Here is a 21,135-nt window from a genome sequence, read left to right as displayed (position 1 = left end):
TGTAAAGTGAGGCATAGCTGTTTCACGGAACTTGGAAGGGCTGTGGTGCCTTCAAGTTAGCAAAGGGATGTAAATCTTAAGGTGCTACTATCCTGGGCACAACAGAGTGCAAATACACCTGTCTACATACTGCCCCAGCACTAGATATTGGAAATGATGTGGGGGAAACCTTTCACACCTTCCTGCATCCTCCAGTTCCTGCTGATTTCAGTCTAACAAGCCCATATACCTCAAACTCAATCAACAGTTGAAAAACAGTAGCACCAGGAAAGCAAAAATAGCAAAACAAGCATCTCCGTGCACAGCTAGCCATCAGAAACCACCAGCCCTTGTTGAGGAACAGATTTCGACGTGCATCACTCATAGTGAGTACTCACCCTTGGTCCAGGAGGTCCTGGAGGCCCAGCTGTGCCTTCTAGTCCCCTCACCCCCTGCAAAGCCAAATCCAGTCGTTTATTAACGAGAGGATTCAAAGAGACCCAGTAAGCACTGAGGCAGTTTTTCCACATAGTGTTTTTAACAGAAGCTTGCTAGGAATGGGTGAAAAATGCATCCCCCGAGCAGGCAAGAAGGGTAGCACCTGGTCAAACTTGGCCAAACCTGAGATGACCCAAGGTATTTTTTTTTTTTTCCAATCCCTCTGGCTTTGTGAAAAGACTTTTCATGTGTGCACCGAGTGCATTAGGAGAGCTGGAGGTTTTGGTTCTCTGCTGGTACGCTGACAGCAGAATTTTAGGCACCCATGCATGAAAACTCGGAGGTGACATATTTTACCTTTGCGCCTTGAAGACCATCCCTGCCTGGAGCTCCCTGCACACCAGGAATGCCCTGTAAATCAGAATTGCTGGGTAAGGTTGGCATTTAATTATCATTGCCCTAATTCAGCTTGTAACAGAGGACGCAAAAAGACGGAAGAAGGAACAGAGTTATCCATTAAACAGAGCAATCACTGTTATCCCACCTTTAATTGCATTACAGCTTCCAAATAATTCTATCTTTCTTTTATCAACTGACTCACAGTTTCCCTTGGGAAGGTGATGACACTCCAAAATGAAAGACGGCTTCCAAGTAGACAACAGTAACAACTCTATGACTTTTCAATCTTACTTAAAGTAGTTACTTGGGAAAATGGGCAAATATTTGAGACTATTAGAAGGAATGGTGTCTACCATTACCTGCATGCCAGGACTTCCAGTATCTCCTTTCTCTCCTTTAATTCCTGGTGGTCCCTTGGATTAAAACAGAAGCACATAGTTAGGCATGCTACAGCATCCTTTGAGGCAAACAGCATCCCGCTGCTCCACATCCACATCCTGGCTTGCTCCTGCTCTTTGTTGTGCTACAGTGAACTTTGCCACCACAGCACGTCTGCCGTCCCAGACATGCACACGGCAGCCTCCACCTCCACTCCTTGCCAAGCAATGATGTTCATTGCAAAGGAAAATGCCTGGAAACTCCACTGGGATGTTTTCATTAAAGGCATGTTAGGAGGAGTCTGGACAAAAGCAGTCTTTTGCCAGAATGACCAAGTGCGGAGCCTCCTCAGCATGGAAAAATGATCATCATCTCTCCCTAGTGCAGCTCTCCAGCTGTTACTAAGGATGATGTAAATACATAGGTCACGTTTGGGGGCTTTATTGAGACACCCATTTCTGAGACATATTCCAAAGAGCAAGAGAGAAAAAAAGGCGGTGGAGGAGATCACATACCACAGGACCCTGAACCGTGATTCCTTGGGAACCTGGAGAGCCTTGTTGGCCACTAGGACCCTCTGGCCCTACTTGTCCGGGTGGGCCTGGTTCACCCTAAAGCCAAAGACAAGAAATCAAACGTAAAGAAAGAAAGTCATTAGTGTCTGCTGTCCATGTGGGCTGCACTGAGTGACCCGGGTCAGCATGGACCAGCGATGGAGTCAGGACACAGCGAGGGGATCTCTAGTAACCTCAGCTGCCTTTGCCTTTTAGGTCCAAGGGTTTGGTGCATCTTTCATGGGAGAGGACAGCAAAGCTGCATGGCAAAGCAAGATTCACCTTCCCAAGCAGCGGCCATTCCCGTTATTCAAGGTGGCCAGAGAGCAAAGGGAAATGTTCCTCAACCTGTGGCTGAGATCTGCATCCATTCTCATTCCTTCGCCAAAATATTTCCCCTGTAACCACGCTGCTTTCCCAGATGTTAGCCCAAAGCAGGGAGCGATGGGCTGGTCTGGCTCTGCTCTGCATTGATCAACGGAGCAGTCCCCAGGGTTTGGGGGTTCAGACCCAGCCGTTCCCTATGCTCACCTCGGGGCCGCTCCTGAAGGCTTTGTGTGGTTCTCATTCTGCTTCACTCCTCGTGCCGCCCTGCCCCGGAGCGGTACCAATCTGCCTAGTCTGGGGGCTTGGCAGCCAGAGCAAGCACAGCACAAAGACTGACCATTTTCCAGCAAGGCTGCTTTCGGAGAACATTGCTGACCACGTACATTGCATTAACTCAGCGCAATCAGGCCCATCATCTCAATTTCCAAAGCCCAACTGAGCGTTTAATTAATACTAAGTGCTCTCATCCTCCTCAATGCGTCAGTTCTTAGGGCTCTGTTTGCTGCAGTGATGTGGTCTCCAGCTCAGATCGGGAACGAGCGCATCCAGCTTCACTAACAGAGGATCCTGCTCTCCTGCATCCCGTCTCCGCCGCAGCCCGAAGCAAACAAAGCCAGTGGTAGTGCTGAGTATCAGGACTCACCTTGGGCCCGGGCTCCCCCTGTTCTCCTTGCGGTCCTCTCCTCCCAGGGCTGCCCTGCCAGCGGGACACAAAGCTGCCGTTACCAACATCATAATCTCTACTGCAGTGTAAGCTGGTGCACTTTGCTGTGCACAGAGAAAGATGTGTCCTGCCCCAGAGAGCTCGCGGCAAATGGAGGCAAGGAGAAAATGAACCAAGTCATCCAGCAAACGTGGAAAAGCGGAGGAGAGAGGACAGCACAGCGCCTCCATGACCGGCAGTGGGTACGCTGCAGTCGCCGTCAGTGGGGAGAGATGAAGGGTCAGCCTGGTCAACCTCCTCCCTCCAGCTTCCCAGCAAAGCCATGCTGAGGCAAAGAATGGGAAAGGGGTCACATACAAACATGGGAATACACTCAAGAATTAAAAAAAAAAATTTAAAAAATTAAAAATTTTTAAAAAGAGGGGCTCATGTCTACAACCCTTTGGGACCATGTTGGTTTTTATAACATCATCCCAAGAGAACAGGCCCAGGCTGAGACTGGGGGCAGCAACCAGCTCTAGGGAGACCTGGCGTAACTCTGCCTCTGCATAACTGCTGGATGGAGAGAAGAAAGCATGAACCAGGACCCTATGAACTTTTGACATCTTAATCTGAAAGTCTCTACTCTTGAATCAAGGGGAAAAAAAAAAAAAAAAAAAAAAAGGATAGGATTCAGATTAAGAACTAGAGGCAGGGAGCTTTGGGAAGCACCCAGAAGCTCATTCCAGCAGTCAGCTGGACCTGGTCAGAAACACTCATTGAGGACAGCGATAAACACAGGGTGGGACACGCTCCTGCTAACTGGAGTTTTAAAAATAGCAACAAGTGCTCTTGTAACGGCAGTAAATCACCAAGGGCTTAGCGGCGCGAGGATGAGGTTATGTGTCAAAACTGTATTTTCTCTAATGCTTAAACGAGCCGTGCTCTTTAAAGAGTTGTGCTGCGGAGATGCTCAAACCACGGGGCAGCGCAAGCTGGTAATTATGCACTTAGGATATTGAAGCAAACTGTGATAGCGGAGCGTGCCGTGTAATTAAACTTCCACCGGAATGAGCACGTAATTACTCTGCAACGAGTTGCTGTTCCCTGCAAAGCATGGAGCTGAATTCACAGCTAAACCCAGTAACGCAAGGGGTGAGCTGAAGCCTTTTCCTTGAGCAAGGAGCCCAGTGTTCATTCAACAGTTATTTTCCAGGAGAAAAGCTCCTGGAGTGGTTGAAATGGGGTGCTCTGGGCAGGTTGTCAGATTTTGGCTGCCTTGTGCAAATAAAATGTTATTTAAAAGATGTGTAGATGTGGCACTTAGGGCTTGTGGTGGACTTAGTCACATTGGTTTAACAGCTGGACTTGATCTTAAGGGTCTTTTCCAGCCTAAATGATGCCACAATTCTAAAACCTCACGGTGCCCCAGGGGCATTATCCTCACGCCTGGCATTCCCAAACAACACGGGGTGTGTGCAGTGTACTGGACGGAAGGGTGAACTTACAGGGGGTCCCGGGGGTCCTGGCAAGCCCGGGCGGCCAGAAGCGCAGGAGCAGGCGGGGGCCACGGTGGGGCAGGTCTCCTCGTCCCTCTGAAAGGACAGCAAGCCACAGCGGTATGAGCAGCTGTGCAGCAAGAGAGGGATAGATCACAGGTGACATTTTCAGTGTTTCAAAATTAAGTCTTTCAGTTGGAGAAAAACTGAAGTTTCCTCTGCTCCACTGAGAGATTTTTGTGAACAACCGAGTGATTAATTTTTCTGAAAAATAACCAGTTTAGACAAAAAAAAAATATGAACCAACCCTGCCTGAAATTTGCATAACACATATTGGAAGATAATTTTTTCCTTGCTAAGGAACCCCACAAGCAACTTTCTGTGTTGAGAAGAAAACTTGAAAGGAAGAGCAGGGGGATGCTGTGACTCAGGGCTGAGGTGGTAGCAAAGCCGTAGGACTGTCAGGGCTGCTGTCACAGGTGAGTTCATGATGGAAGGGATGTACACTGCACTAGGATCTGGAGTTTCTTTTTGAAGGAAACACAATTTTGTTCACTTCACCAAGGAAACACATAGACGATATTCCCAAGAGAAGAGGAAAAAAAAAAAAATTGTTTCCCTCTTGAGTCTACCAAAATCTATAAAAAAAAAAAATAAAAAATTGCAGTGTCACTTCAGTGCCACAGCCTTGTTCCATCATCCCCAGCTTCACGTCAATTAGCAGAGTGGTCCCTCTTGTCTTACCAGCGCAGGGAGATCACAGCATCTGTCTTCCTCTGCCCCTACGCTGCTGCACACGATCTGCAAAGACTGCAGCTGGAACTGTGGGAAAAAAAGAGAGTTTGACAAGAATATCGGCACACATGGTTCATCACCAACTCTCATTACATTTAAGTGTGAAAAAAAAAAATCTTCAGTGAAGAACCCCCAGCCTGTCTCTCTCACCACGTCCTTCACAACTGACGCATCTTCCCATCCTGATTAATAAAGAGCACACACTGCACAAGGCCAAACCAAAATAACAAGGCAGAGATTTTTTTCTTTCCTTGACATCGTTTCTCATCTCTTTTTTTTTTCTTCCACTCCATGCATCTAACAACGAGCAAGCTGTACAGCCCAGGAGTGTGACATGCAGCATACAGATATAGATGAGCCCCGTAGATCAAGCGACATTTAAAGATATCTTGAATTAAATAAGGTGTCATGATGACCAGTAATGAGACACTCTGTCTTCTCAAGGGCAGCACAGCCGTGGAAGATGTGAAGCGCTGCTGCGCTTGAACGGCAATGGGAGCAGGGACGGCACGAAGCTGTTCATTATTTAGCTCGTTCTGTCTAGCTGAGCTGTTAGCAGGGAGAATTGGGGAGGGACAAGGACAACACAGATTCCTGCCTTGTTGTCCACAGGCGTGTGATCAAATTGCCACAGGATTTATTTAAGAAATAAGTAAATACTGCTTGAACGCGCTGTCCCCTGGTTTGTTCTAGCGCTGACCCCGTATCTTACAGGCAATTCCAATATCCGCTTTTTCCCTGCTATATCCCAGACCTCTGCCTCTCTCTTTGCAGGCTGAAGCAGCCGGGGAGGCACACGGGACAAACTGGTTTTACTGTGCTGCTTTCATAGAATCATAGAATCATAGAATCATAGAATCTCTTGCTTTGAGGCAAGAGAAGCTGTAAATCAGCTGATGCTCTGCTTTCCCCTCTACTCCCAAATCTAAAAGCAAAGCCAAGGAGTAAAAGCTTCACGTAAGCCATGAATTATTTTCTACAGTCCCACTGGCGTGTTGCGAGTGATGAACTTGCACCTTATTCTCCACACATTTAACACTCCCGTTTTGTGGATTAAGTACGGCAACAGGCTGCCAGGTGGTTTTGCCCTCAGGACCACGTTGCTGGGCTGTCACAGGGCATGAAATCCATCCACATTTTCCCTTATTGTTCCCCCTTGTAGGGAGAGGGCTCCTGCAGCCCTGAGCCACGCAGCGAGGACATGCCCACAGGCAGGCACCAAGCGTTTGGGTTGGGTTGGGTTTTTTTTCACGTATCAGCTGACACAGAGCCTCTACACTGCAGATTATTTTCCCATCATTTGCATGCAGATGGGCAAGCCCAAAGATGCTGGAGATTGAGGCACATCCAGCCACCAACATCACTTGGTGGGGGCTGTGTGCACGATCTTCCCTCACAGAAGCAATTCCCAAACCCTCCTGTCTGCTTCAGCCTCAGCCCTGGTCCCCAGACAATGCAGCCAGCTGAAGTCACCTCCGGGATGTGGTCACACCACCACCTCTGACCACAGAGCTCAGACAGAGGTAGGAGGCGAGGGGGAGAGACACCGCGCTAGGAAAGCTCATTAAAATTGCAGAGATCGGTGGGATCGGGACACAGTCATGCGTCACAGCAACGTTCGGAGGCATTCAGGGCAAGAACGATGCGAGGCGGCCCTCCTCTCCATCTGCCCACCCCAGCCAGCTCCAGATTTAAGCCCCCTCGCTCTCTGACAGCACACGTCCCCGGGCACTCACCGACGCAGACCCGCTCCTGGGCCCTCTGGTCCTTGTCACTTTTCCCAGCATGACGAAGCCAGCAGTGGAGATGCTGCCGACGGTGTTGATAGGTTTCTCCGCTATTTTCTTACAGTCCAGGTAGAGTTTGATCTTGAAGTGGCTCACGGCCAGGTGGACCTGGGTGGCAGGCGGAAAGAGGTGGGTTGGAGCTCCAAGATGAGATGGAGAAATCTTTTAAAGACAGAAATGCCTTCTGCCCAGTTCCCAGACTGCTGCTGTTACTGGCGGTGTGTTTTTAATGAGCACAGGGATAATTTTCAGTATATGCGGTGTCTGCTGTGCAACACTGCACTTTTCCCTGATGTTCCTCACACCTCTCCTTGGGAGAAGCTTTTCTGGAGTATCAAACAATTTAATTTTCAGACCTAGCTGAGCAATGAACCTGCCTACAGATACGGATAGATCATTTGGGTGGAATACCTTTGCTGTGAGGACATAGATGGCCAAAAAGACCTCTGTTATGAGTGATAAGGTGACTTTCTTGCAAGGCTACATTTATTTTTTTTCCTTTCTTTCAGCACTAAATGGTCACCAAAATCCCAAATTAAAAAAAAAAAAAAGTTTGATTTTTCAAATTTTTCCTGATTATTAAGACCTAAAACCCCCTCAGCTTTGGAGTTTCTGGGGGAAAAGGAAAGAAATCAATATGTGGAAATCATATTTTGAATATGGGATGAACCTTCATTCTTTACAGTCATAAACTTCAGCATGTCAGATAGGTTTGCCAGTTCCCTAGCAATCTGAAACACAAAGCATTTGTATAATCACTCCTCACTTGGAACAATACACATTGATGGCACAATACTCTCAGACTGGAGTGTGATCGTGAGCCACGTTTCTCTCTCTCTTGATAAGGACCTTGTGAAAGCTCCCGTAGAATATCTTCTTCACTTCCTGCTGGTCAAAGGAGACTTCCTGTAAATCAGCCTTGTAGTCGTGGTTGAAATAGGTCAAGGATTTCTTACTGGCTACAGGGAAAATAGGACAAATACCAGCTTAGAACTAAGAGAAATTGATTTCACCCACGTACGAATAATAGTAAATAAACAAGCTTAAACGTGGTGAAAGACTTCATAGATTATAATGAAATACCTCTAGACAATGCAAAAGAAAAATAATACATAAAAATAAAGAATATGTTACACGTAGAATAAAAATGAAAATATATATTTTAATTGCACTAGGCAGTATTTAAAATGCAAGGTTGGCAGCAACCACAAAGCCTCCCAAAAACTGTTGCTATACAAGAAAAATACAAAACATTAAAACTTCCCAAGTGAATACCAAAATGAGTTCTGCTGCTCGCAGAAATGTGTGCAAATACCTGAGTTTAACATATTCAACAAGAAACCTTACGGTCAAGGTTGACACCAAGGAGAGGCTGGAAGTCCTCATCTGTTATTTGCCACACAGCGAAGGGCTCCTTGGGGGTGTCGGGCAGGAGGCGTAGGAGGATGCTGATGGTGTGCTCGGGCGGGATGGCAAAGAGGTGGATGTCACTGGAAGGAGAGAAACCGAGCAAACGTCAGTGGCTTAGAGAAGCGAGAGCCAGCGGGCAACGTCCTACAGACAGGGCTCATCCATCATGTTCCTTGGGCTGGGTGGCCTGGAAAAGCTTCACCCAACGGAGCTGAACTTGACAGAGCAGGAGAGAGCCTGGCCCCTATTTTGTGCATCGCTCTTGGGCTGTTGAAGCCTGCGCTGAGTGATGAACCCTCAAGGGCCTTCCCCTCATGCCATGGGGGAGACCCAGGAGGAGCAGTCGGAGTCAGCCCATCACTGCCAGAGCTGCCTCAGGGAACGCCAAGACACAGCAAGTGCAGCCTTAATGCTTTTCAGAATAGAGCCCAGCAGGAGCTTACAAAACCTCCCTTCCAGGCTCCAAAACGCTCCCCCAAGTCTCCTCTTCCAGAGGGAGGAGTGGTCATCACGTAGCATGGGGTAAATCTTTTAAGCCTTGGCAAAAATAAGTACAAGTTTCTTTCAGGGATGAGCATAGAGCCCATAGAAAGCCCCTCCAAGTCCCCACGTCCCATCTGCAAAACTGAGGCTCAGCACTGGAACCCGCGACCACGCAGCGATGCCCATCAGCGGCTGCTGGCACGACCCAGCTCCCTCTGCAGCCGCTGCCAACCCTGTCAGAGCAGACCGGGCAGGAGCAGCGAGGAAGATGAAATTGGTTATGCCTGAAATATGTCTGTGCTCTGAAACAGGACCCATTTGCATGGGCATATACACAGGTCACCAAGCATCTTTTCAGGACTGATTCATAAGTAATGCCAGGTTCCCGTTTCTCTCTGTGTTTCTGAAGGAGCAATGTCCTTGAAAGCCTTGTGTACAGGCTGAACCTAAAGCTTTGCCCATAATTTTCCAAGTGTTTAAAGCAAAGAGTTCTCTGACTCTCCCCCACTCTATTTACTGTAAGAAGCTTTGCTTCTTTAACTAAGATTAAACTGAACGAGCGCCTCAGTAATTAGGCTTTAAACAGAGTAGCACTGAATGTCAAGAGTCAGATCATTCCTGATTTATAATCATAAAAAAACAATTGAGCTCATGGGAGCTGCCTGGCCCACTTGGGACCCTGCGGAGAAGTCTTGTACACAGCAAAACAGGGTCAGGTCACAACCCAGAGCCGGTGGCTATTCCCTCTCATCAGTAAGGACCAAACTGCAGAGAGCAGCCATGAGACAAATGTTTTCTAAAGCAAAGATCTGTCTTCAAAACAGAGATGCTGGGAGAAGGGACTGAATATGAAAACATGACGCCAAACTGCCATCACTGGGGTGCCTGTGGTTGTGGACAGAATGCCTGAGGAATGGTGCAGTGTCCATACATGACACGATCCTTGTCTCCATCACAGCAACTAACACTGCTGGGAAAAGTGATTCTGTAGAAAGGAAAAACCTCGCTGTGGAAATGTTTGGCTGCACAAAAAAAAATAGGATGAATATCTCTATTACACCCCCTTAACTTCTGCGTGACATATTCCGTACTCATCTTGAAGAAAGTTAAAGGTTAATTTCTTAATATATTAAGGAAAAACATTCTGGCATTCTTTTCAGTCTACCTATGGTTTGATTTAACTCATCATCTTTATCATTTCATTCTGAAGCTGCCTGTGGGGCTGCATCATTCATCCACGTGATGTCCCTTTGCTGTGAGCATAGCAAATGTGCGTGCATGAGATGATGAGGAGGATGGCACCGGTCACAGCTCAGCTCCCACCTGGTCCTCTGGGTGAGCTGAATGTCTCTGAAGAGGGTAAAGGTACGGGAGCCGCTGAATATGAATGGCTCCATAGCCACGCCCTTGATGGAGGCGTACTCCTTCTCTACTAAGCCAAAAGCTTCCATCATATCAAATCCTGGGACAAAGAAAAACAGAAAAATAAGTGGTTAGGAAAGAGTGTAAAAAGTGTGATTGCAGAGCGGGCAGAATCAGCCTGTAGCTAGCACGAAGAAGGCAACAGGAGAAAACGCCGTAGCAACACGAGCATCAGCAATGCCATGCCAGCTCCCTGCAAGCGGCAGCCAAGGAAAACAGTTTGTGTCTGCACCCTCTGCACATGTTTGCTGTAATCTTCTCCTCTTAGAGAAGAGTAGACTAAAGATGGAGACTTTCACAATTGTGTTTCCAGATCTCCAGGGTGAAAAACAAATGAGAAAGAAGTTTCTCCAACAATTTTTCCTTTTCAATGAGATGTAAAAATCTTATCATCAAAAGATGTGGAATCAGTCCAGTAATTGCTGGCAGGGAGAGAAAATTATTTCTGCTCTGAATCCCTTATAAGTACGAGTCAGAAATATTAGGAAAGAACTTTAAAATACGAGCATTTCCATTTCTCTGTTTCTGTGAGACACCCGGGGTGACCTGCCCTCTGCGGTCTACAGAGATTCTGCCCTGACATCTCTGATATCGCCTCCCCGGCTCGTGCAGCTTCATCTCCCTCTCCCAGCTCATCATCAAAGCTTCAAATCATTTTCTCGTTTCAGTTTTCTGTTCAATAAGACAAGATCTTGCAATTGGGATTCTTTTTTTTTCGTTTATCTGAGTTTGCAGCAGGCTGGGATGAAGGAGATAGCTCGTTCTTCAGCAAACGGAAAGGCCACAAGTTCATTACAACACGGGCCTTTCAGTCTGGATTCCCTCACCCCTTCACTGTTTACATTCTTCTGCAGTTTCTCTTTTTTTTTTTTTTTTTTTTTTTTTTCCTTTCTCATTTTCCAACAGTAGTGGGGAATTTGCCAAAGGAAATGACCTACTTGAGAGCCATTTATCCCCGATATGGAGATTCTGGCAGTGGAACTTCCTTAAACATGCAGGAAATATTGCAGTGTAAAGATGGAAGATAAAGCTTGAGTCACAATTCTAAACATATTGTAATATGCTCATGTTATTATAATATCGTTAATCTGCCATGTAATGGTTTCAGCGAGCTGCTAAGGAAATGGGCTACTCCTGCCACCTCTGTCAAGGAGGAGGAGGAGAGGCCAACATTTGCTGCAGCTTTATGATTTGGTTGTTTTGGCTTCTGCATGCATAGATAGGGCAACAGCCCTGAGAGCCTCCCGGGCAGGGGTGCACGTTCCCGGGAGTGCAAGGGGTTTGCTGCTGTACCTCGTACGGAGCCCTTGGTGGAGCTGATGGTGGGGCACGCTGTGAGAAGAAAGTAAAAGGGAAAAACTGTTAAGGAAAAAAAGACTGTAGGATATTATGGAAGCAAAATGAACACAGCTCCTCTAGGCAGAGCAATGGGAAAACACAGTAAAACTACAGCTTAATTCAGAGCCTGGCCTTTAATGTTATTGTTATATATATGGAGAGAGAGAACTTATGTTTATGCAAACATAAAGGTTGTTCCTTCACTTGCTCATCACAAAAAAAAAATACTATCTTTCATCATCAAACATCTTCATGACTGCTTTCTTTTGACTAACTCACATAGAACCCTACATTTGAAATACAAAGAAGCATCATGTTCTGCAAGTTTCTCTTTAAAAACAGACTTCAAAACACTATTTTTCTTCTTTAAACAGTGCTTTTACTGCAACATGCTCCTTAATGGTGTTGTAAAGATAGATATCTGCAGTTCCAAATTTGATACCGGAAACTCAAAATGCACACAGCAAAAATCTGTACCACAACCTGATATTCTGACTTTTGAACTCTTTAGGGAAACACAAAGAGTTTTGACAGTTTTGCACTTTGCCTTTCAGAAATCCCCTTGGTCCTCTAATGTGCCACAAGACAGAACACAAAACCAGAGGAGAAAAAGTTGGAACGCGAAGATGAAACGTGAGGCACCATGGCTATGAGCACTCTCCATTTAAAAGGCTCAGGTAAGGTGGTGTTTCAGAAAACAGCACACGAATGCTACTCTCAGTTATCTGCTGCCATGTAAATCCCAAGCCGTGGATACTAGATGGAGCTGGGACAAAGGGAATGCTTGACGCAAGATGAGAATGTCCCTGAAAATCAAGGACACTTGACAAGATGGGCTGTTTCATAAATGGTCTTCTAGGTCCTCAGTATAATAGAATCTAGCAGATGATTGCATTGAGCCTTCGTTACAGCCTTGCTATCGGTATTCTTGTACCAATGCCATTTCATACCTCATCAGAAAAGCAGGGCTTCCGATTTCCCATATCTGACTTTTGTAAAACGTGTAAAAAATTTAGAAGGGGTGAGTTACCCTCCCCTAGGCACCTGTGATTCCTAAGTCTATAGGATTTTCAATGCCATTCTTCATGATCAAGGCATACATCGAAGAAAGGGCACTCAAACCTATTATTTTGATGGTCATGGGACTGCTGAGGCCAAAAGTTAAAACACAAAGACTTACAAGTTGCCATGACCTCCATTATTCACCCTGATACATAGTTTTACATAATTCCTGTAGAATTTGGTATGAAACTATTGACAGGATCTATGGAAATCGGTTAAGAAATCAGTCGCTAAAACTTAAGCCTCAAAACCATCTCTTTGAGCTTGACCCGCCCCTGGTTGTGGAGCAGTGTCCTGCATCCAGGATGATCTGACTTATGTCTACAAGCTATTCACTGCTCTTTCCCTTCCCCTTCCAGAAATCGAACGCAAAGCGTTGCTCAGAACTGAAGCAGGATGAAGAGAGAAAAAAAAAATTAAAATAAAAAAAAAAAAGCCCTCCAAAGTCATGTAGGCAGGCTATAAATTTACCCATTTACCAGGTATCCGACTTCCTTGCCCAGGAGTCAGGGAGCTCTTTCTGACCCTTCCCCAGACCCCAGAGTGCCTCTTGTTGACATCCTTGCCAATACTCACCCCCTTCCCAGGCTGAAGGCACTTGGACTGCTCATGGCTTTTTAATCTGGCAAAGCTCAGCTTAGACAAAGCGTATCAGAGTCAGGGTGAGGATCCCTGACACCGGCAGCACGCACTTCTGCTTTGAAGATTTTTCCTAGACTTTCCAGCCTAGCACTCCAGCTGTCTTGTTGTTCTCTCCGGTTTTTATTTTTCTCCCCAAGTCCCAGCCAAATGCAGTTATGCGCTGTACAATAAACATTCACTCCTGCAGCATCAGACCATTTCTCCCAGTAATTTGGTTACATATCAACACTTGAGTCTTTTACTGCACATCCAACAGTTTTCCCAGCATTGTTACATATAATCTCCCCTTCTTAAAAACTTTACTTTATAAAACGTACAGAATTTAATCTTTCTCCTATTGTTTTTTCAGCTATCAGAGCCAAACAGCTATATTAAATTCTACAGGGTGACTCATCACCCTTACGGGAGGACTGTTTTCTGCTTGGAAGTTCACAGGACTCTTCCACTGTGATCTGAACACCTGCAGATTTCCTCCATAAGCCACCTGAAAACATAGCCCAATATATTCTTTGTTGGGTACAAACTCAAATTTTCTCATCTAATTAGTTTCATTCTTCCTTTGTGGCTTCCCTCTATTATTTTTAAAACTGAACTTTTGTTTAGAATCTTTTCAAATAGACAGGAAAAGGCATTACTACCACAATATCTGTATTCTAATATTTGCTGCTTAACAACTTTTTATAGCCCTGTGAATTCAACATTTCTCACCAATCCATTTCATGGTTTGCTTTGTATCAGTTATGAAAACATATACTCATTAAATTTAATATGAGACTTTATAGGGAACTTTAATTTAAAACACGTCATCATTCCCTTTGCTCCATTTTGGTCAAGTCGTACAGAAATCCTGTAAAAATACTGTCCGTCTCTTTACTAATTGACTCTGATTTTAAGAAGTTGTTGTGTCATTTCTGGTCCCCAGAGGCATCTGTCAAGAAGTGACATACCCACTCCTGCCTGCCCTGCAGAGCCCACGCTGTGCCATTTGCTACTGGGGAAGGAAAAAAAAAAAAAAAAAAAAGCTAGATTTTACAGGAAGCTATTTACCCTCTGTTTTAGATGGAATGTATCCTCGTATCGAAGGGAATTTAGACAACACAGGAGCTGAAAGAGAAAGCAATGCACATCTAAGCTCTGTTGTTCAGGATGGCGATGCCTGGCTTGAGACCCAGTTGGTCACCAGCCCTTCCCAGTCATCCCGGAATTGCCAATAACGCACAGGAGCATGGAAATTGGGGCACGATTTTCCTTTTTCAAGGAAAAGATCGATCCTGCTGAGCAAAACCCTAGCCTTGGCCACAGCCCAGTGCCAGCAAGGACATTGCTGCCCCAGTAGAGATTGCCTCAATACCGATGTGGAAGGTTATGAAGAACACGAATGTTCTCATGCACTTACCCGTCCGTCCTGTTGTGGACGTGACCTCGCTCTCTCCTGTGTAGTGGATGGCAGAAACGATCACCTTGTAGGCTCGATCAGGCAGCAGCGACTGCAGGGTCACACTGTTGCTTTTGCCCGGAGCCATGATCTACAGCGGGGTGGAGAAAGAGCCTGACATTTGGGCAGGCTTCCTGTTATAGCTCTTACTCACACCGCAGGGTTATGTGGAGGGGGTCTAGTGGCGAGTCCTGGGACAGCGGGGCTCAGGGCAGCATCCCTGCGCAGTTCAGGCAACGGCGAGAGCAAGCCAAGGGAGCCTGGCTATGCGTTGGACAAGCCGTGGCCAGGGGAAGAGCATTTCCCTACGTAAAGACCCCAACATTCCCCAGGCAAATGCATCAGAAGTGCTTTATAACATGGTAACCGGTCTGGGTTTGAGTAGAAAAATCTGTGTTTTGAAAAGTTAACGTTTGACCTCCGTAAGTCAGAGGGGCGGTAGGTTTATTCTCTGCCCCTCTGCCTCCAAGCATACCCCACCCCGGCTCAGGGAGGGGACAAAGTTGCGTTATTAGCAGCTTTGATAGACACAAATACCTCAATAACAAAGAAACCTGGAGGTCCTCTTCACAAAGCAACATCCAGCAAGTCAGGGGAAGAGACTTGTTTTTGTAGTCCTGCAACCCAGCTATCCTTATGTAAGCCCCACTGGAACCAGCAGAATTCCCCTGGGATGAAATTGTCCCCATGTCCCTCTGGTCCGGTGCCTGTCACCTACAAAGGAGCTGGAGACTTACTGTTTGCTGAGCACCAGCATCAGAAACAGGGTTGTAGGTGATTTTGTAGTGCTGTATGCGGCCGTCGGGAGGGGTCCAGTGGACCTGGAGGCTGGTGGGGGTCTCGGAGTCGATGAAGAGGTTGGTGGGCGGGCTCCGGGAATCTGCGGCAGGGATTAAAGGTGAACGGTATAAAGAGCAGGCAGTAACTACTAACAGGGAGAGCAGCATTTGCTTCCAGGCATGTTTCCGAACATCTCAGCGCTCTGCTGTGCTGCTAACCAGTGCTTGAAGCAGCAGCAGTCACCCTGGGGACCAGGCAAGAGAGAAAACAGATCCTGGAGGGATGAGCATTGGCCGAGTGCAACACAGTTCAACTCAAGCATTCAATAATTCAAAGCCTAGGACATGGGAAAAATCTTAGAAAGAGGGAAGAGTCCTGGAAGCACAAGGAAGAGAGATCCTTTCTGTACAAACACTGAAGGAAACATTTTAATAGACCCAAACTGCAATTGAATTTCATCAAAGATCTAGAGACACACTGGACAAACATCTCGATTGCCGGATAAGCCTGGATCGCACTTCAGAGTTAACCTATCACAATTTATAATATTTTCCAGCTTTTCTTTCTGTTTTAAAATTGTTTTTAGGGAATCCCAGAGCAGCCAGCACACACCGGTTTTGTCTAGCGCTTCTCACACCACCACCCACAGCCCTGGGGAGGGGACCACGTACAGCGCCCCAGCTATTCTCCCTGCTCTGGCCCTGCACTGGGATGTACAGATGTATCCCAGATAGGTGATGGGCTGAGCATAAAGGCATATGTCTGGCCTTGAACCCATGCTGGTGTGAAGGTAGAAAAGTCTTGGACAAAGAAAAGGAAGCATTTTATTCAGAAGAGACTAAAAATGGTTGTGAGCCCTGAAGACACTCAGGGATGCGCACCCAGGCTGTGCGATTTCTGTTCTGCAGTTTTACCTGTCTGGCTCTTCTGCTCACCCAGCACAGCTTAGGGTGACCTCAGAGCACAGGTCGAATGGAGATCACTTGTGTCTTCATCCATCCTCCATCCCTTTTCTGTATAATATGAGCTTATTTTCACTGGAGCTGAACCACGTTTGCTGGCAGCTGAAACAGGCTGGAGGCTGTTGCCGTGCATCACCGCGAGGTAAAGCGGAGAAGAAAACAAGTGGGGGAGGTAAAGTCACTGCAGCAGCACTATTCTTAGTGCTGTGCTACACCTCTGCATCTTCGCTGGCTGCATGGGCTATTTCCTTCAGCTGAGGTGTGTGAGGCTCTGTTTCAGTGAACAAAGGGAAAGTTAGGGAAAGTCTTCTGAGTTGGGTTTATCCTGGAAAGCCCCCAGGCCCGGCAGAATTTGATGGCATGGATCTGACAGCCAGGGGAAGGGTCACCTCCCAAAGCTGCCCAGGAGCAAAGAAGCCTCTCTGACACAGAGGACACCATCTGTGCCTCCGATTACCTCTTGGACCTCTGCTCCTCCACAGCAGGAATCCCAGGCTGCTTGCTCTCAGGTCTAACCAGCATCACAGGCACATTTTCAAATAAGAGTAAAACCCTGGAATCCATTCCATCAAAATATCCATCTGCAATGACTATGTAAGGCATGTTTTTTACCTCACTGCCATAGGTTGAAGCTTCTTCCCCACATTTCAATCCCTTTTATTTGCAGTGTGTCCTCTGCTAGGAAGAGCTCATTCAGGAGCTCGTTACAGAACTTGAAGATGTTTATCAGCCCCAGGCTGGAGCTGCTGCTGGCACAGCTCAGCTAGAGGAACGGGGCACATAAGCACTTTGTAACCCACATCAGTGCAAAGTCGGCCAGGGTGGCTCAGCCCAGCTCCCGCAGCAGCTCCCATCCAAGCTGCAGGGAGCAGGGTCTGCAGGGTCCCTTGACCAGAACCCATTTGGCCTTGAAACAGGGGTTTCAGGTGGGGCGAGGGGGCAAGCGGTCCTGGATGTAACGAACTTGGTGCCCTCACCTCACCCCAGGGGAGGAACGTGGATCCCTTTTACAAAACCAGGGTACAAATAGCATTGCTCTGACCTGGCATTTTTTTTCCCTTAACCTTCAAAGAAGAAAGTATTCCAGGGAGGATGAAGGATGAGGTGAGAAGATTGTGTTACCAGTGCTTCCTGCTGAGTTTCACTTCAGCCACTGCCCTTAAACTTCAGCATTTCTTGCAAATTCTGCTGAGACATTTTTAACAGAAACTTCATGACTTGACCTATTCCTATATATGAGGATGCTGCCAAGAGAGGAGAAGAGCAAAGCAATGATGAAAGGAAGAATGGCTCCTCAGTCTCCTCTAACGCGTACTTCTGGTTTTGTTCAGCACAACCTGATTCACCAGGCTGCAATGCAAAGTCTGCCATCCTGAGGAGAACTAGGTAGCTTTCATTGGCATTTTCAGCCCCTAGAATTTTATTTTATGATGAAAATTAGGGTGGAGAGGGATGACAAAAATCAAACCAAGGGTTTAGGGCTTTCCAGATAACATAAGAGATTGTCATGCTCTAGCTGAATGAGTTACCATTCACCAGGTCTGACATGTAGACTGACCTGTTGGTCACCCTAACCACTTGCAAGTGCACAGGAGAAGGTGGTAGATTTTGCTTGAAATAGCTAAGGTTTCAAGTATAACCATATCCCAGAATTTCCTGCAGACCTGCTTAGTGCCCCATCTTCCCATACATGTCTTGCACAAGCCTTATTGAATTTGCTGGCACCCACAGATATCCTCTGAATTGTCCAAGATCAGCACTGCCTCCTGGAAACCATCATCCGTCCCTTCTCCTGTGCAACTTCTCCCCTATGGGCGCTTCTTACTTTAAACATTAAAAAGAAAGAATCATCAGCAAAGACATTGATTGCACATGCGACTGTTGGCCCTGAGAAGTTTGTGACACTGTCCTGACTGCTCATGCAAGCCAAAGAGCAGCACCCAGGCACTGAGACTTCAGTTTGCTCACCTGGCTGCACACCCGATTTCTTTGAGAGCTTTGCTCTCTTCGTGCAGCAAGGCCAAGTCTGATATCCCTGAGGCATCCTTGTTCCTCAACAAGGGCAGCAGCTGACAAGCAGAAGTCAAATTGCCTCCCGTGTCTCACCGGGGTGCCATCGCCAGCAGGGACTGGCTTCTTCAAATATGCCCAGAAGGGCACCATCGCATGCCATTTGCAGTGGGCTGAAGGATCTCCTCTGACATTCATGACTTAAAACGTTCATTTTCCGAAGCCCCTAAATAGCTCTAATTGTCTCTTTATCGTTATATACCTGTAGGATGCTGTTTTTTCTTTCTTTTTTTTTTTGTCAGTATGCAGCTCCTAGGTACTTGCCTGAGGCAGCTTTCTATAAATGAATGTTGTTATTATTCACTATTAATAAAACCTGAGCTTCTTATTCCAAGATTGCCATTTACTCTGAGCTTCATCCGCTCAACACCAGCCTAAAGGAGTTTATTCTGTGAAGGAGGTTGAGAGCTGAGAGATGGAGAAGGAGAGGATTGCTGCAGTTGAATGAATTGTATTCCATTCACTGCCAACAAAGCCATTATAGAGGCAATAATTAATTAAGAGGGCCTCTGGGAGTGCTACTTTTTAACCTCCTACCCTGCAAGATTTAGATAATGCTTCCAGGCATTCTGCCTGCAGGATTCTCTCATTTTTGTAAGTGCCCTCAGATGAAGCACAGCGCAGCAGTGACGTAGCTGAAGAAATCCTCGCCCTCCCTAACAGACAACATTTTTCTAACGGGCAGCACAGTGACGCGTTCGGCTGAACACCCCGCAGAAAGCCCATTCATTTGCATCAACATGCTATGGAGAAGTGGAGGGGGGAAAGCAAAGTATTCTTCACAAACCACGTTGCAAGGGTATCACATCCCTGCAAGATGCGCCAGCCTGCTTATGTTTGCCCAGCCTATTCTTCTCAGGACAAACTCAGAACACACTAAGATGGAAGTCTAAATATCTCTAGCTGCTTTCAGACATTCAAGTTTGGGTTTTCAGAGCTGGAGACGACCAGATCTGAGCTGCTGGTCTGTGACAGGTTCTGAGGCATCCCGTGCCCTCTTTGTTATCCCCAGGCTGTGGATAACGAGCGCCGATCACTTACTGGTCCTGTGCTGGATGGAAACCGTGTCACTTCGAGCACCATCTTTGTAATAGGCCCAGATGGATATTTTATAGTCGGTGTTCTTCTGCAGGCCTGGCAGGACAGCGGTTGCCACGTTTCCAGCAATGGAGAGCTGTAGTGGGGGAAGAAATGAGTCAGACAGGTTCCCAGGCATCCCCAGGCCACTTCATGCTGTCCAAGTGTCTGTCTCACAGATCACCCATAGGCACAAATGAGTTGGCACTGGACTTTGGGGACAAAGCCTACTGTTGTGGGTTGCACACATCTAAGCAAAGGCAAAACTCCAGCCCTGATTCATGCGGAGCAGATGCCCATGCGTCGCTACCCAGTTATGTTCAGCAGCTGCTCCAGTACCACAATGCAGAGCTCTGACACAGGGCGGTCAGCCTGCCTGCAGCGTGAAATCCCCTTGCTCCGTTTCCAGCTTTTAGGTGTGCTGGGGACAGAAGCCCCAGTACGCCCCTGTTCCAGCCCAGATGCAAAGCATGGCATGAGAGACTCGTGTATGGAAACACCATTAAAACTGCAGTTTGCACTCATACTGTAAATGGGGGGTGGGATGGAAGAGGTCCATCCCTGCCTCTCCCACGTCAGCTCTGTCTCTGCTCATTCTCCTCTGTGTGCTCCTCAGCTGGGCCTCACCCTTCTTGAAGAGCAGGAACCCAAAAGCAGTTGGTGCTTACCAGCACCGAGGAGAGCAGAAGTCGCTTCCTCTGTTTTAGAGGCGACACCTCTAGCTGTAAATACTTGAGTATTATCTTTGTCTTTTCCACAACACCTTGACATTGTGGGCTGATGATTCACTGCAAACCCAGATCTTTTTCTACTGAATTGCTTCTTAGCCATTTGTTCTACATCCTGTATACCTGTAGTTAATTATTCCTGCCTAAGCTTGATACTTTCTCCTTGTCCCTATTGAATTTCATCCTTGAGTTTTCCCAGAACACTTCTGCAATCTTCCCAGAGCCCATGGGACTCCAACCCTGCCGTCCTGCTGTCCCTCTCGCTTCCAGCACTCAAGGTGACCACTCCACTGAACAGAGCCAGACCCAGCACAGACCCTGCCTTATTCCATAGGCTCCTCCACTGGGTGCTGAACTGTTTAATTTCTCGAGTGCATTAGCCTGAATAGTTTTGCACCTCCCTATGCCACTCTTGCAGGTGAGTTCAGAGTCATCAAGCAGGCACAAAGCCAACCCAAGTCTCCCCAGAGCTGTGGTGAGTCCATACCTCCTGAGGGTTCCCTCCACCAGCTGTGCTCCATTTGATCTGGTAGACAACCACATCGGAGGCAGCGACAGCTTCCCACTGCAGTCGGAGGCTGTTCCCCGAGAGCTCGGTGACCTTCAGCGCACGCGGCGGGGGGACCTTTACTGAGGGATGCAGGAGGAAAACACGGTGAAGCGCAGGCACTGACAGCGCCTTGTCAGAGCCAAGGTGGGGAGCAGATGGTCGGGGAGCAAAACGTCAACCAGGCAGATGTCTGAAACCAGCCTGTCTTTCACTTCTTCAGACCCATATGACAACAGCCATCAGGACAGCGCGGGGTAAATTATTTTTAAAACCCTAATTAAAGATTATCTCATTTGTGTAGAGGACACACGGTGGTATTGTAAAGGGGAGAATGCTAGGAGGGCTCTCAAGGACACAGTGGTTAGTGAGATGTCACG

At 47.0% G+C, this 21,135-nt stretch overlaps 1 protein-coding gene across 3 annotated transcripts in view; it reads right to left on the bottom strand.

The window, feature by feature from the left end:
* COL20A1 (collagen type XX alpha 1 chain) overlaps positions 1-21,135 on the bottom strand; it is a 43,310-nt gene that overhangs the window by 7,358 nt on the left and 14,817 nt on the right. For all 3 annotated transcript variants that reach the window (XM_086760585.1, XM_086760586.1, XM_086760587.1), the window contains 17 exons: positions 20,696-20,838; positions 19,445-19,577; positions 15,329-15,471; positions 14,553-14,682; positions 14,204-14,260; positions 11,408-11,446; positions 10,016-10,154; positions 8,147-8,289; positions 7,649-7,758; positions 6,749-6,907; positions 4,962-5,039; positions 4,227-4,313; positions 2,719-2,772; positions 1,710-1,805; positions 1,176-1,229; positions 775-828; positions 378-431 (listed from right to left, as the gene is read on the bottom strand). In XM_086760585.1, the coding sequence (XP_086616711.1) occupies positions 378-431; positions 775-828; positions 1,176-1,229; positions 1,710-1,805; positions 2,719-2,772; positions 4,227-4,313; positions 4,962-5,039; positions 6,749-6,907; positions 7,649-7,758; positions 8,147-8,289; positions 10,016-10,154; positions 11,408-11,446; positions 14,204-14,260; positions 14,553-14,682; positions 15,329-15,471; positions 19,445-19,577; positions 20,696-20,838 (1,673 nt within the window). The remainder of the gene's footprint in view (positions 1-377; positions 432-774; positions 829-1,175; positions 1,230-1,709; positions 1,806-2,718; positions 2,773-4,226; positions 4,314-4,961; positions 5,040-6,748; positions 6,908-7,648; positions 7,759-8,146; positions 8,290-10,015; positions 10,155-11,407; positions 11,447-14,203; positions 14,261-14,552; positions 14,683-15,328; positions 15,472-19,444; positions 19,578-20,695; positions 20,839-21,135) is intronic.

The sequence above is a fragment of the Chlamydotis macqueenii genome, chromosome 16 (genome assembly GCF_036417535.1).
Source record: "Chlamydotis macqueenii isolate bChlMac1 chromosome 16, bChlMac1.mat, whole genome shotgun sequence".
In the NCBI taxonomy this organism is placed as follows: Eukaryota; Metazoa; Chordata; class Aves; order Otidiformes; family Otididae; genus Chlamydotis; species Chlamydotis macqueenii.
Note: the sequence above shows the minus strand (reverse complement) of the source record. Positions and strands in the feature narration are given on the sequence as shown.